Source organism: Onychostruthus taczanowskii, unplaced genomic scaffold (assembly GCF_017590055.1).
Source record: "Onychostruthus taczanowskii isolate IOZ18803 unplaced genomic scaffold, ASM1759005v1 scaffold2, whole genome shotgun sequence".
NCBI lineage: Eukaryota > Metazoa > Chordata > Aves > Passeriformes > Passeridae > Onychostruthus > Onychostruthus taczanowskii.
Window position 1 is genome coordinate 890,118 of NW_024499239.1, and position 15,459 is coordinate 905,576.

General features: G+C 39.3%; 1 protein-coding gene across 1 annotated transcript; it reads left to right on the forward strand.

Moving 5' to 3' along the window:
* Nucleotides 1–6,879: 6,879 nt before the first annotated feature.
* FRG1 (FSHD region gene 1) lies at nt 6,880–13,288 on the forward strand. Its single transcript, XM_041403087.1, has 9 exons — nt 6,880–6,977; nt 7,189–7,256; nt 8,111–8,233; nt 9,177–9,234; nt 9,408–9,522; nt 9,893–9,997; nt 10,743–10,834; nt 11,881–11,991; nt 12,882–13,288. The coding sequence occupies exons 1-9, from the start codon at nt 6,916–6,918 to the stop codon at nt 12,916–12,918; spliced, it is 771 nt and encodes a 256-aa protein (XP_041259021.1). The 5' UTR covers nt 6,880–6,915; the 3' UTR covers nt 12,919–13,288.
* The last annotated feature ends 2,171 nt before the right edge of the window (nt 13,289–15,459 follow it).

Consider the following 15,459-nt stretch of genomic DNA (forward strand, 5'->3'; position numbering starts at 1 on the left):
ATTGTAAACTTGTTTTGTCTGCTTGTGCTGCTTTTAGAAAGTACAAGACAAAAAGCTGGCCGAACCAGACTTACTAGATATGTCATGGGCAAAATAAATTTTAAAAAAATTACAAGTTATTGATGATAGTCCTGATGACGGCAAGGACTAGAAAGTCTACATTTTCTTTTCATCTCTAACTGCCTCAATCTAATATTGTCAACATTTGGAAGCACTCTGGATGAATAAACAAGTAGGACAGTCTGAGTCAGACCATCAAAAATGAAGAAGAGTTAAGTGTACTTATTTCCCTTTCATATTTGTCCTGGGGAGGACCCACAAGTGGTTACACTATAACTTAGACTTTACACACTTACAAAGAAGTGAGTGGACAAGGATAATGAATAGTACAGATTTCCCTCCAGAGCAAAAACCTTTTTCTGTCTTTACCTACACTATACCTATTCTATATGAAATGGTCTACAGGTCTCCCTTTCACCTCCAAAATTCTTAAGTCCACACAAAAGCTTTTTTTTTAACAAGATATTCACTGCCACTGCATTAGTAAAAATTTCCTTCTTCTGGAAGAGCATCTGCATTCAGGACAAATTACACAGAATCAGAAGCTATGGAGGATAAGAGAAGAAAATCACTTGTAGTAGCTCTTCAAATTCAAATAGGTAATGCAAACAATCACAGCATGTACATGCTCCAATTCTGTTAGGGAAAAAAAAATTCTGAAAGAAACTATATGGCAATCCTGGGAGAGAGGAAACATAACTTACAAAGAAAAGGTACAGTTTTATGGCCATGAGGACAGCAGTACTGAAAATGAACACCCTGCCACAAGTTCATCCTTCTTTTAAGTCCTGCCAATCCACATCTCCATCGAAATTTTAAAGGACACCCATGTTGTCTCAGAGGAAACAGAGTAGAAAAAATATATAGCCCAAAAGGAAGCCACATATTATTTTAGGGTTGGGAGGTTATTGTTTTAAGTCCCTTCACAGAAGAAATGCTGTGAAGGTGAGTACAACCTACCCAACTAGCTACAACCACCTGTTTATTTCCTACCAAATCACAAAGTACAATAAGAAAGAAAACATTTTTTTAAACAGTGAATTTAATAATTTTTTTAAAAGATGCTACTTAGAAACTATATTTAAATTAAACTTGATTATAGGTTAACAAAGAATACTCATAACAGTGATATACGTGTATGTGAAATAGAAAATCTTTCCCTATGGATCCTGTGGCTTTCCTAATGAGATACAAGCTCAGCCACATATAACAAGGGAAATAAGGCTCACTGGAGACAGAAAAAAAGCATGTTCCAGAAAGGGAAAAGTCTGCCTATAAACATATAGCACAAAGCAGGTAACTTGCCACAAAAATTCTGTTGTGTTTAATTTGTAGTCTGTATTTTCCATACAGTCTCAGTAAATAAGGAAATGAGTTTTTGGCTATATTTGCATCAAACATGCCAGCTATTTTTCAGGAAATGTCAAAAATCATATGCTCAACTTACAGAATCATATTTCCATCCATAAAAAATGAAATTACAGTACAGAGAAATAGGTTGCTTTTTTAACCACTGGAAGTAACACAGTTTGATTTTTCACTCATTAGTGCCCTAGATTTACTAGGAGATTTTTTTCTCATAGACTGATTTCTGAATGTTCTCTCCCATCACTAGTAAGAGAGGAATTTATGTTGTAACCCCTGCCCTCATCAGGGAAGTTACAGGTCTTTTTTCTACTTATCTAACAACAGATTCAGAACTCACCAGATTTCAACCATTGTTGTGATGGTGCCTGTTAAAAATGTATAAATCTGGCCAGTTTAAAAAAATACTGATAAAGAAAAAGACTAACAGACAGAGAAACAAAAGTGTTTATACACATATAAAAATTTTCCTTATTACATCAGGATAAAACACAGAGCACTTAACAGAAAAGAATAACAGAATTTGAAGAAGTACACATGCATCATTTGGGATGACAAGCAGAAACCAGAAGGTCTGAGTTCAAGTAAACACCAGACACAGTTGGCATCAGCATGAAGCCACTGTACATTTGCAGTTACTTTTTAATTTCTCTTTTACATTCCCTCAGTGTGCAGCAAATTTGGTGGGGATTTTGGTGAGTGCTCCCTGACAAACTCTAGAGCAGGATCTCAGTGTCTGGAGAAGCAGATATTGAGGGTCTGGCCAGCTAGAAAAACTTCACTACCAAACTTTACAGAGAGACAGCAGAGGAAAGTGATGGAGTGATCATGCAAACCAGAAGCGGCTGAGAAGCCAGAACCAACACAAGGTTTCTGTACCAGGGATGCTGAGGATTGGGGGATCTGAGCTGGGGCTCCATCCTGCCCTGACAGACTGAGAAACCCTTCCTATTTCCCAAATACTCCAAGTACTGAGCCATAAGCCAAGTAAGAGAAAGGCAATTTTGATAACACCTGTTTACCTGTGCTTAAAAACCTAACACTAACATTTTCAGCTAAAAAAAAAAATAAAAAATTTTTGATCACACTTAAAATTTGGAAGTTATAACAAAACCATTTTCAGAATGCAGTTTTAAAAATGCTATGAATCAAATTAGCTTTTTATTTACATCTGTCATGCACCATCATGTCCTAGGGATGCTTTAACACTGGCACAACTGCTGCTGAACATTATGACAAACCACAGCATTCCAGAGTATGTACTTTGTCCCACTGGGGAAAAATTAAAATATAGTTGCTCTGGTCCTAACTCACATCAGATTTCACTCCTTCTGTAAATGAGTAAACAAAACTATATCGATCTTGGCTGTTACACCAGTCAAGAGCTTTGATATTTCACAAGGGGCCCACACTTATAAACAAAAGAGGGAAAAAAACCCATATAATCTGTCAACTTGGCTATCAAGAGAGCTGCCTCAAGTTTCTCTGGTTTGGGGAGGTATTTCAATATTTTCTAGTATAACAAAACATGATGGAAGAAAACTCCAAAGCACCTAAGTTTGGGTCCAGGCTCATATGACACTAGACTATGACACAGATGCTCAATCCCAGCCCTTCACTTCCTTCACTTCCACCGGTCCTGAGTTTCTATTACATTTTTGTAATGATCCCCTTCAAACTTGAATGATGAAAGTGCACATTTTGCAAATGACACCTCAGCCAATCTGCCCCATCTGCATGAATGACAGCAAATGATTTCACTCTTTAGGCATTCAAAATAAAATGCACATGCGGCAAATTCCAAGCTGGCAGGAAAATCCAGTCATTAAAAAAGTGATTTGTTTTCTAGAATTGCAAACACAAAGGCTCCATTTATTTCCCATCCCATAAAGAAAATGAACTGCTATACTTTTTTTAAACAACCACAGCCCGGACATACAGCCCGGAAATGTTTTAATTTCAAAAATACTAACTGGCAAATTAGAGTCTAAATAGCTTTTCTAAAGTGATACCATTTTATACACAGTTCTCAGATTTATTTCATCACTTTGCCCTGCAGGAAAAGGTTTTATCATCTTCTACATAAACTGTAATGATGCCTATTTGTTGCTGGTGTCACTAAATTTAAGAAGAAATCTAAGATACATGAATTTTAAATAAAATTACACTCATTAACAAGAAAATATATCATACATTATGGAAGCCTCTCAAAAAAATCTACATTTCTATTAAATAAGATATTTATTGTCTCTGTCATTCTGTCTTTCCTACTTTCTCTGCATAAAACAGAAGAATGGAAACAGACCAGCAAATTAAGAAAATAGCAAACATAACTGATATAGCCCCATCCTAAGAAAGCTTGCAACGATGATCAACTTTACACTAAATGAGCTGCTTAATTGGACTCACCAGAACTATTCCCTATCCAAAATGCAAGCACATGCATCATTCTTTCCAGGATCATGATTATGTAAGAGTCATCTGTAATGAAAATAAAACTACCTCCTTTTTTTTCCCCAAAACTTCTCAATCTGCACTTATTTTTGTGGCTATAGCAGCATCTGGTGGACAAATAGCAAAATGAACATCTGGCATATAATAAAAATATATGCATTTTAAAATAAAAATTGCTTTAATTGCTTTTGGGTTTTTTTAATAAAAAAGAAAAAGAAAACACAAAAAAAACCCAGTTTAGATAAACGTTAATAACTTTAAAGTTATTACACCACTTTTGATCCTTACCTTTTCCTCCCTCATTTGACCTCCCAGCTAAGTGTTTGTGTACTATGAAGTGCTGGTCACAGTCTATCAGTGAACACAGGCCCAATTTGACAAAAATGTACAAATACCCCATAAATACTAAGGTTGCACAGTTAAGTAGGCAAAAAATTATAACCTATCAAAAATGAAGTTTTAAAGTTATATTTATGAGAACAAAACGAACTCCTGACGGTTTTCTCTTAACAGAATCAAAGCCTAAGAACTCAGATCCCCGAAATAACCACTGAAGGGCAAGGTAGCATGCTAGGATGGCTGATGGACATTTTTTCCTGCTTCACTCATCTCCTTTATGCTTTGTTCTGACTTTGATGCAATTGCTCTCTCCTCTTTCATATTCCTTTTACTAAAATATCTGCCTTATAGGAATAGCCATTTAGAACCTGCAAAAAATTATTTAATGATAAGAATCAAATACAGCTGTAACCGTATTTGCTAAAATTGCTCACTGCTGAAGCTGGCTTGAAGTGAATCCCAAAATGGCTGGAAACATATGAATATATTGGCTAAAATCACAACTTCCTCCTCCAAGTGAAAGAGGAGCCAACAAGCAGAGGTGTTATGCTGGATCTTGTCCTCACTGAAAGGGAGGGGCTGCCGGGGAATGCAAAGCACAAGGGCAGCTTTGGCTGCAGTGACTATGAAATGGTGGAGTTCAAGAGCCTTAGGGCAGCCAGGAGGATGAACAGCAAGCTGGCTTCCCCAGACTTCAGGCAAGAGGATTTGTATCTCTTCATGGATCTGCTTGGGAGAGTAACACAGAATAAAGCCCCAGAGGGAAGATGCACCCAAGAAAGATGATTACTAGTCAAGGATCACCTTCTCTAAGCTTCAAAGCAATGCATTGCAAAAGAGAGGAAGTTGGGCGAAAGCATCAGGATGTCTGCATGGATAAGCAGCTCCTTGACAAATTGCAACATAAAAGAGAACCCTACAGTGGGCAGGTACTTTCCTACTTACTAGCAGAAAAGCTGTCACAGCATACATTGCAGTTGAGACAGCCACAATACACAGAGTATCATCATACAATTTCAGAAAGCATCAACCCATTCAGAGTAACACCATACCCCTTCAGAAGGCTTCAAGCATCAGCCCTTCTTGTTCTTCAGCCCAGCCTTTTATACCCCTCATGTTCACACATTGCACCTGAGTGCCCTCTGTTCCCCTTGGTGGTTGGTCAGTGCCCCTGGGCACTCCATGGCTCATTGCTGTCAGTGCTGCTCACAGCTCTGCCCACTGGGGATGGGGCTGGGCCACAGCCCCACTCCCAATCACCACAAACTGTGTGCCTACAGAAAGCAGCATATCCAACATACGACCACACACAAAAAATATTCTGAATTTACATGGACCAGCAGCTAGATTCAAGCATTGCTTTTGCTAACAAACTCAATGCCCCCGAAGCTCCAAAACGGGGGACTTGCCAAAACCTCCTTGGAGTTCATTACTGTTGTTTGCATTTTACACAGCAAGTGTAACTACTCCAGCTTCACAAATAAAAACAGGAGGCAGTGTCATCTTAGGCACTCAAAGAGAAATTCAAAGAAATTTTGGTGAGAAGAGTCAGGGTTCTGGATCCAACCAAAGTATCTGTGGAAGACACCTGCAGCCATCCACCATCCAGTCATTCACTGGGACATTGTACACACCAAGCTTTATCAACTGGTCATGCTTTCAGTGACTTTAAAAGCCTTGACATAAACATGTATGAGACTTGCATTTCTTCTTGTAGAAGATACCTCTGAGGTGCTGAAAACTTTCAAGCATAGATAGCAAACTAACTTGGAAACCAAAAAGAAACAGTCCAATGCAAGCATCTCTGTACCTATACATAAGACATGTACAACAAGCCTTGACAGGGGTAGTATTTTTCGTTTAACCAGGTATAATCAACAGGCAACTTTTTGGGCACAACCCCCCCCCCCCCCCCCCCCAATGAGTATGAAGTAGGAAGAACACTTTTGAAGACTAAACACAAATTACTACTGTAACTGGGATTCTAATCACACATGTGCTGGTAAGGCTATTTCCCATGTAAAGAGTATTGGTACCTGTCTAGAGGGTGCTAGATTAATATGAGAAAAATGTTGTTATACGCCAAGAGGGAAGTCTGATGTATATTTCATTCTGTGGAATACCAAGTGGCTAACAGGATGGGAAAAAAACTGTCACACCTCATTTCACCCCTAGCATGGTGCACTTAGCTGGTTTGCCAGCTGCATTTCCCCAACTGGTCTTCATAGGCGTCCCTGGAAGCTTTTACTCCTTCACCAGCACATCCAGGTGTCCAGCTCCCGTGTAACCCTGCCAGAGGCAAGACCTGCTGCCCTTAGCCTTGCTACTCTCACGTCCGAGGGCTCTGCCAATGCCCATGACACGTGTTTTACAACAGACACACACACAGGCTGTATAAGCTGTGGGTTCTTCGTTCCTTAGCACTCTCTGCCTGCAGTCCGGCAAAGCGCAGGCCCTGCACCCATGAAGCCAAGCCAGACTTTGACGGGAAAGGCGCCAGGGCCAGACCGCTTAAATGTGATTTTAAACTCTTGTTTCATTTTCCCGCTCAAATTCCGCGCCCACCACCCTCCACACGCCTGACAGAAGCCGCCGGTCCCCACCCACAGCCGGGCGGCGACAGGGCCGCGGCTTCAGGGCTTCCGCCCGGCCGGGGGCGGAGCCGCTTCCCTCTGCCCGCCCTTCCTGGATCGCGACATGGCGGAGTATTCCTGCGTCAAATCCACCAAGCTCGTCCTCAAAGGGTCGAAAGAGAAGAGGTGAGGAGCGCACTACCCGCCGCGCCGCCCCTGCCCCGCGCTGCGGCAGCCGCAGGGCCCGCACGCCCGGCGGGGCCGGTGTAGGCTGGGCGGGGGTGAGGCCGGGCCGGCCCTTCCCTCCGCCGGGGCAGGGACCCGCTCCCGCAGGGCCCGGGCGGGACAAGGGCCGGGTCGGCGGCTGGTTCTCACTTCTTTGCATCTCCCCTTGCAGCAAGAAAAAGCACAAGGAAAAGAAAAGGAAGAGGGAAGAGGATGCGGCAGAGCAGCTCGATATTGTTGGTGAGCTGCTTCCCAGGAGTTATGTGACAGTGCGGAAGCTGTAGGGGATGTGGCAGAAGGAACGAGGTCGTTGTAGGACTTAATAAAGCAAGTGTAACCCCTGTAGAGATACATAACTATTTCTCACAACGTGTCATTTGTGTTTTTGGGATCTTCCTAGTTTCCAAATGGAACTTGTGACACTAGTAGGATGGATTATGGTTTTTATAAGTAATAAAAAAATTAAGCATTACTATCTCAGTGAGGTAGGAAATATTTGTAAGATAGTATACAAGGAGATAATTTTACTGTTCAAAAAAATGTGAAAGTCACAATTCTAAGATGTGCACATGGGAACGGCTGCCTTTAATTTTGGTAGAATTCTGTAGGAGTCAAATGTTCAAATCCAGATTGGTTTGAACAACTGAGGTCTAAGGATTATAATTCACATATTTAACAGCAAGATGAAATAGCATCTCTGTTTCTCTTGTGTTAGAGAATCTAATAAATGGGTATGACCCCAAGACTTCAGGAGACAGATCCAGAGGGAAAAAAATATTTTTCGTGTGAGATGTATCTTTGCTGCATCAGCTGAATGAATCAGCTTGGTCTGTGGACTAACACAAAGAAAGGATGAAGCACAGGAGCTTGTAACTAGGGATGACAGTAGGTCAAAGAGCAGGACTTCTTGAAGCAGCAGCAGCAGCAACACCATTAAATTGGCTCTGGACCATAAAATATTGCACAAAGATTGTGAGATAGCTGTCTTTTGAATTTAAAATTTCAGAGAAGACACAGAAATATAATCTCTTTGGCTATTGTAATCAGAAGTTGTGATTACTCTGTTAATAAACTGTCATGGTTTTGTATTACAGGAAACTGGTGGGCTGTCAGTAATTTTGGTGAAATTACAGGAACTATAGCTATAGAAATGGATAAAGGAGCTTACATCCATGCCCTCGACAATGGCTTGTTTACACTTGGAGCACCACATAAAGGTTTGTTCCAGGAAATTTGAAAAGAATAGAGTTTTAATAATGAAGTGCCTAAAAGCATAGAACTAGCATCACTTCAAGGCAAGCAGTGTTACAGCTAAAACTAGTTTACTACAAAAAACGCAATAATTCTAGCTGAAGCATGCAGATGACTTAAACCTAATGACTGCCAATCAGTTTCACTCATCTAGTTTCATGCTGGCTTATGTGTGCAATAAATTGAACTGCACTGGAGATGATTACCTGTTAAAGGCCATACCACTTGCTGGATAAAAAACAGTATAATTTTTTTATAACCTATAAAATGTTTATGGCGTCACTTGAAGAATGAAATTCAAGGTAGATGAGTTTTAGTGCTTATTGCTGCATCTTTGTCTTAAAATACTTGTTTTGTCACTGCACAAGAGGATTACTAATGTGCTGGGATAATTAGCTTGGTGTTTGAACTTGAGGGCAATGACTCTGACATGGACTGTTCCAGAACCCTGACAGTCTGTGTGTTTCATCTCCAGACAGAGATCAGAGCAACAATGGCCATATTCTCTTGTTTTGGTTTTGAGGGATGGAGAAGCCAGTAGCTTTTAGGATACTGAGTGGAGTTACCATAGCTGAACCATAATTCATTTTGTTATCAAAGAAATATCATTAGAAGGAGATTAAGGTTTTCAGAGCCACCAGGAGAATTACAAAACATTCTTAATTATAAATTTATTTAAATTATGATCATCTTTGTTTTGTGTCTTAAGCACTGTAAATATATGAACATAACTGAGCACCTGCATTGCTTTTTTAAAAGTGAATACTCAAAAAGGAAATTTTAATGAAATACTTTCCATAGTATTTAGAAATAGTCAATGTTTAATTATTTTTGATACTGCAATATTAGTGGGTTAATATATTTTATGTTTATATTTCATACTTAACAAATGGAAAATTCATTCCTCAGGTGATGAAGGCCCTAGTCCTCCTGAGCAGTTTACAGCAGTAAAGTTATCTGATACAAGGTAATTACTGTAATGTTTCAAGTTTTGATACTTGTTATCTTTGGATTTTGTGAGATGGCATTTCAATACTCTTTTGAAATACATTGTCTGCTACTAAAAGCATCTGTGATGTTTTGGGTGTTGTGAATTCCATTAATTGAAAACACTGTTGTTTCCTACATTTTCTCTTTGAGGATTGCTCTCAAGTCTGGTTATGGCAAATACCTTGGTATAAATTCAGACGGGCTGGTTGTTGGACGTTCTGATGCAATCGGATCAAGAGAGCAGTGGGAACCTGTCTTCCAAGATGTAAGCTGTTTGGAATAGTTTATTTGATGTTGCTAGTGTTTGACTGTGTTTTGAGTTAATCTGTGTAGATGGTTTTTTTTATTATCAAGTAAAAGCCTTTTGCAATCTCTTTCATATTGTGACTTATGATTTTCCAACTGCAATGCATTTACTGTAATTGATAGTTTTTAAATACTTCAATATCTGCATTTTGGCAGCTATAAGCATCTTAATAATGAAGGAGTCAGCAAGGCTGGCTAACTATTGAAGTATCCATACATAAAAGAATTATTTACTGAGACAATTGGTATATTGTAGAGGATAAATTGTTACAAATCAAGGATTATATACAACCTCATTATACTTACAATGTGTGATATTATTTCTGCAGAGGAAAATGGCATTACTAGCAGCAAACAGCCGTTTTATTAGGTGTAATGAAGAGGGGGACATAGAAGCCAAAAGCAAAACTGCAGGGGAAGGAGAAATGATAAAGGTAATCTATAACTTCTACAATTAATACAGGATTGGCAGGAGTCAAACTCAAGCAAGCAGGTGTCTGCATTATGAGTTTGTGTTAATACAGTTATAATTGCTTCCTGTAAGCTGTCAAGTGATATGGCCACAAGAAAAGTATAAGAGTTCCAGGGCTGCATTAATTCTCAGTACTTCCTATAGAGATAAAAAGATACTTTACCACTCAGGAGGACAGAAGAGTCTGTGTGATCTTCCAGGTATTTCTAAACAGCTTGGGACAGAAGAGAGGAATTATGACCAAGTCAGGGGCAGGGAAGGGTTTACCAGAATGATCCAGAAGGGTAGATCTTTTAAGAGAATCTGAAAATACTATCTTGACTTTATCTGAACATGGGAAATACATCCCTACTCTCCAAGTAGAGATAGGTATCTTAACTAGTTAGAACAATAGTATTTTAAGTCAATCTCTGAATTGTCCCTGCCAAAATTAAGAACTGTAATAGTGCTTCCTTGAGATAAAGGCAGTCATGTCTTACCATAGTATCAAGTATGCACTTAACATTTCCCATATTTCAGGCAGCTCTTACTTTTGCAGTTGTTTCTGGTTAACCAGTTTGAACACTGTGAACTTGAAAAGTCGCTGTGACTCACATTCTGTTACAAAGGATATGTAGTCATCTTTCACCCTTAACTTACTGGTTTTAAAATACAGGTGTTTTCTATTTTGTTTTAGTTGTTTTATTTGTTTTTCTTTCAATTACTAGATTCGTACTTGTGCTGAAAGAGAAGCTAAGAAGAAAGATGATGTTCCACAAGAAGACAAAGGAAATGTTAAACAGTGTGAAATCAATTACGTGTATGTACTTTAGAGCTGGTAACAGGCTCAAGTACCTTTTTTTGCTTCTGGCTGGGGCTGTCTTTGAGCCCAGCTCCCATCCAGCCTTTCACTCACTTTGCATTAGCAGGACAAGGGAAGAAAACAGGATGAGATAGCTCATTGGTTGAGATAAAGGGAGCTGCTGTACCAGATACTGTCCTAGGGTTAACTGTGAAAAATGAGTTAAATTTATTTTCTTTTAAGTGGGTGTAGCTTCTGAGAGACAAACTCAAAAACGCCACCTTTCCTACTCCCATCTCTCAAGCTCAGATTCTCTCCAGACTCTTGTACCCACTCCTCCAAGCCAGAGGGGCTATAGGTCAATACACAGTGGTTTCTTTCAGCCACTCCCTTCCTTTCCTGCTTTTCCCCTTCTCTGGTATGGTCTTATTCATGGGCTGGAAGGTGATATTTGCTCCAGTGCCTAAAGCATCTCCTTCCTCTTCTTCTCTGTGCTTGATGTTCACACTGCCATTTTGCACTTTCAGGTTTTTGGGTTTTTTCCCTTGTCTGCCTTTTTGGCATTTTGCCTTATATTAAATATGTTTTCATAGGAGTGCCACCAGCTTTGCTGATGGATTTGGCTGTGTCCTGTAGTGGATGTCTTGAGAGCCAGCTCTGTCCAGCACAGGTCAGCCCCTGGCCTTTTCTGACAGAGAAAAGCCCTGCAGCTTCCCTACAGTCAGCACCTTGCAACTACGTCCAGTACACTTTTGCTCCCTGATTTTTAAGCTAGTAGTTGGAGAAGGGGCTCTTTAGAATTTGTAACCTCTTCAGCTAGTCACACAGTGGCTCTTTCCTACTTAGACTGCCCAAAAAAACCAAAACCTGAATAGTTTTCACCTACAGAAGCCTTAGTGCAACCTTGGTACTGGGATGGTTTGCTGGATTTTATTAGGTCAGTTATCTGCTGCTTTAATAGGAGCTAAGATTCTTACCAGAGCTGCTGTTGTGTTGGAAAACAAAAATTTTAAAAAGCTTCAGTTCTTTACTCCTTCTCTTCCCCCTTTTCTTCTTTCTTACAGGAAGAAGTTCCAAAGTTTTCAAGACAAAAAGCTTAAAATAAGCAAAGAAGATACAAAAGCCCTTAGAAAAGCCAGAAAAGAAGGCACTTTTCATGAAATGCTGCTTGACAGGTACTTCAAAGTGCTAGAAATAATGTATTGATTAAAAAACTAATGCGAGATGTAATTACAGTAATACCTGGGGTACAAAAGAGGGCTAGATTTCAGGGAGATAGGTTCCTGAGCATTTTTTCTCTGGTGAGTGTTGTGCCTGAGTCCTGGGGGTTGCTACCTTTTCTATTTTTTTCTTTTTCTTTTCTTTTTTTCACGTCTTTAACTGAAGTTTGCAAGTTTGAATTTACTTGTAAATTAGTTCTTTTGAAAATCTTTAGGTTGTTCAGTTTGTTTAGTATGGAGTTGTTGAGGGATTAATATTTTTAATCGTGAAAATTGAGCTAATTTTTAATATTTTTCAATACCTATGGTACCAGAATATTTTGGAGAGGCAGAAGTTGCATTTTGAACAGAAATAGTGTTTATTAAGGACAGTCTTCATGTTATCTAGTGGGAATTTTTTTTCCTGTAAAAAGAAACCATGTTGAATTTTTAAAGCCTTTTATGTCAGTATATAGTATAAATATTTGCATTCATTCAGTGGGTGGAATGCAGAAAACTATTTCTGATAATTGCAAGTGATGAGAGAACACTCCTGGGCTCTCACAGGTGGTCAGCTTCAGATCACACTGAATCTGAATTCCATTCCTCAGGGGAGACAAAATGCAATTATGATGATTTGAAGGGAAAGTCAGGGTCAACTTTAGACACTGCAGTTCTACCTCCTTAGGAAAACAAAATTAATTAACAAATCCAAAGTGTTGTTAGGCCTTTATGTGTACTTTGAAGCAAAGTTTAAAAAAAATGGTTTTCAATGCATTCTTGACACTTTGAGGCAGATAAAACACCCAGGTATAATTGTATTTGGTCTTAATGTAAATCTTGTTTCATTCACTCTTCCCATACAGGAGAGCTAAAGTGAAAGCAGATAGATACTGCAAGTGACATCCAGCTGGCCCATTTTCTTCTGCAGCTTTGATGGCAGCGTCAAATTGAAAAAGAGTAAAATATTTTATAGATGTTTTTTATTTAAGGCATTTTTTAAGTATCTTCAGGAATTGTATTAAAATTTTCTCAAATATTAATAACCCAGTTATCTTGTTAACTGTATCACTTGTGAAATACTTGGCTTGTATTAAGGGAACAGCTCCAGCAAAAATTAAAGGTATATCAATTAACAATGGTAAGGTATTTGCCAGGTAACTTAAGGCCTGGGAGACAGACTTGTACACTGATTTAATCCAGAGAGAAAGCTCCCTGGCTTTTAGTTTCCTTTAGGACAAAATTTAGAAATAAATAAATGATTGTATGCAAACATTCCTGGCCAGAGTCAGGAATTCTTGGATAAAAATGCAGCATAGCTGTGAGGTGTGCTGTGGAAGAGAGGGAGAAAAAACTTTACTGATTTTTTTTCCAGAGGTCCTTAGTTTGGCCTAGGACTGGGAATTAGGGCTCATTAACTAGTTGTTGTAGGTACCACACTACACATCCCTCCCCAGAAATGTGACTGATGTACAAGGAGCCATTGGAATATCACACTGCTGCTGTGGCCTGCTGCCAAAACTACACTCAGAAACACTGAGAAAAAGAGCACTGCAAGGAGCAAGCTGCAGGCCAGAGTAACTATTTATTGGAAGTTCATTGCAGGTGTCATCGATCCACACTGTGAATCTTAAATGCATCTGAAGTGAATGCTGATGGTGGAAGTAGATTGATATTACAGCATCTATTTTTCTTTCAAGAATATATTGTTTGAGTAAAAACTTGCCTCGTAGAATCCACAAAAAAATGATTACTCAGATACACCTGGAAGCAGAAATATATGCTCTGATGGGGAAGGGTGCTGAAAGCACTGCTCAGCAGCAGAATAAGAGCCTGAGAATTACCCCTGAAAGGGAATTTTCCATTTTATATTAGTGTAAATAGGAGAATGCAGTGTGTTGCAAGTAGCTATAAGTGATAGTAAGTGACAAGTAGAACTGAGAGGTGTGTTTGTTACAGGGAGGTGAGTAAATGAAGTAAAAAGCAATGGCAGAGCAAATGAAATGAGACTGTCCCTGGTAGGAGAGGAAGTACTAGAATTGGCAAGGGACTGGCAGCCTTGCAGACAATAAGGATATTTTAGTAATGATGGGGTTGCCCTGTATGTTGGGACTAATGATACGCTAGAGTCCTGAGAAAATGTGTTCTGAGATAGCATGAATCAGAAATCTGGGGAATTCACTGGAAATCCAGTCTCAAGAAAATGAAATCAAAGTTATAACAAAACAGTGAAGATCCGTGTTTGTATTTAACTGTTGCTATGGAGGAGTCTTTCTGGATGTACCTCCCAATGCAGGTATTCATGGAGTCATCTTGAAGATACCACATCCTGACAGTAGTGTTTGCAAAAGGAGCTTTATTTTAACTGAAACAGAAAAAAAAGGGGGAAGTAATTTGGGCAGCCTCTACTTCAGGGGGGGAAGGAACAGATCTGGGGAGTGGTAATACAGTACTGGATAGATGAGTATGAGAGCAGAAGGATGGATGTAAGTGCTAAGTGTCAGTGAGACCAGCTGTCAGTACAGTTAGCAAGCTAACTGTCTTAAGAAGCATTTTCCTTCTTAGATTTTTGAAAACCGACAGAAGAAACCCAGACTAAAAGGAGGGCCTGAGGTGCTGGTGTGGACCTTGAAGGCAAGGCATTGTGATAGGAACACAGCAGAATAGCCATAGTCAGGGAAGGTGACTGGTGCTGGAAGATAACTATTCCTTAAACTGAGACTTTCTTTACCAATGAAAGAACTAAACCAGAATTACAAAGAGGCCTCAAAAAAGTACAGTGTAATATGACAAAGACATAATTTTGTCTTCAGAGCATTTGGAAAGAGTTTTTAATTTTTCCTAAGTCATTGTTTATTTTCTCCTGTTAAAAATGTACTAAAGATGGTAAAGCATCTAAACAAAGATAATGAAGTCCCTAACAGCTGTCTGCTCCAGATATAAAAGATGACCAAAAAGGGTTGCAGATGTTCAGAAAGTATCAGGACCAACTTAATCAGACTCTTTCTTACCATAGCCCATAACAGATTATTCAGATATCTGGAAGTAAATACAGGGTTATTGTCTTACATGTATTTGTTTTCAACTAAAAATATTTTCCAGACCCTGTAGGAACTGCCTGATGTCCTGTTTTTAAAGAACACTCCCATGAAAATCTCAAGGTTTATCCTGTTGTACTGTAATTTTCCTCCATTTCTAAATCCACAGATTAGTTCTGTATCTTCTTTCACCAGTGCTTAAATGTTTTATGCCTTGGTCTCTAAAGCTCTGTGCAATTCCCAGCTTCTGCTCTGAGCTGGCTCCTTACTACTCTGCTGTGTGCTCTCCTCCCAAGGCTTTCCCACGCTACAGTACATTTTTTATTCGTTCTTGTTTCTTAATTTTTACAGTTCCATGCAGCTTTCCAATCAACTGTCTGCCAAGGACTTCCCTTCTTTTTCGTGC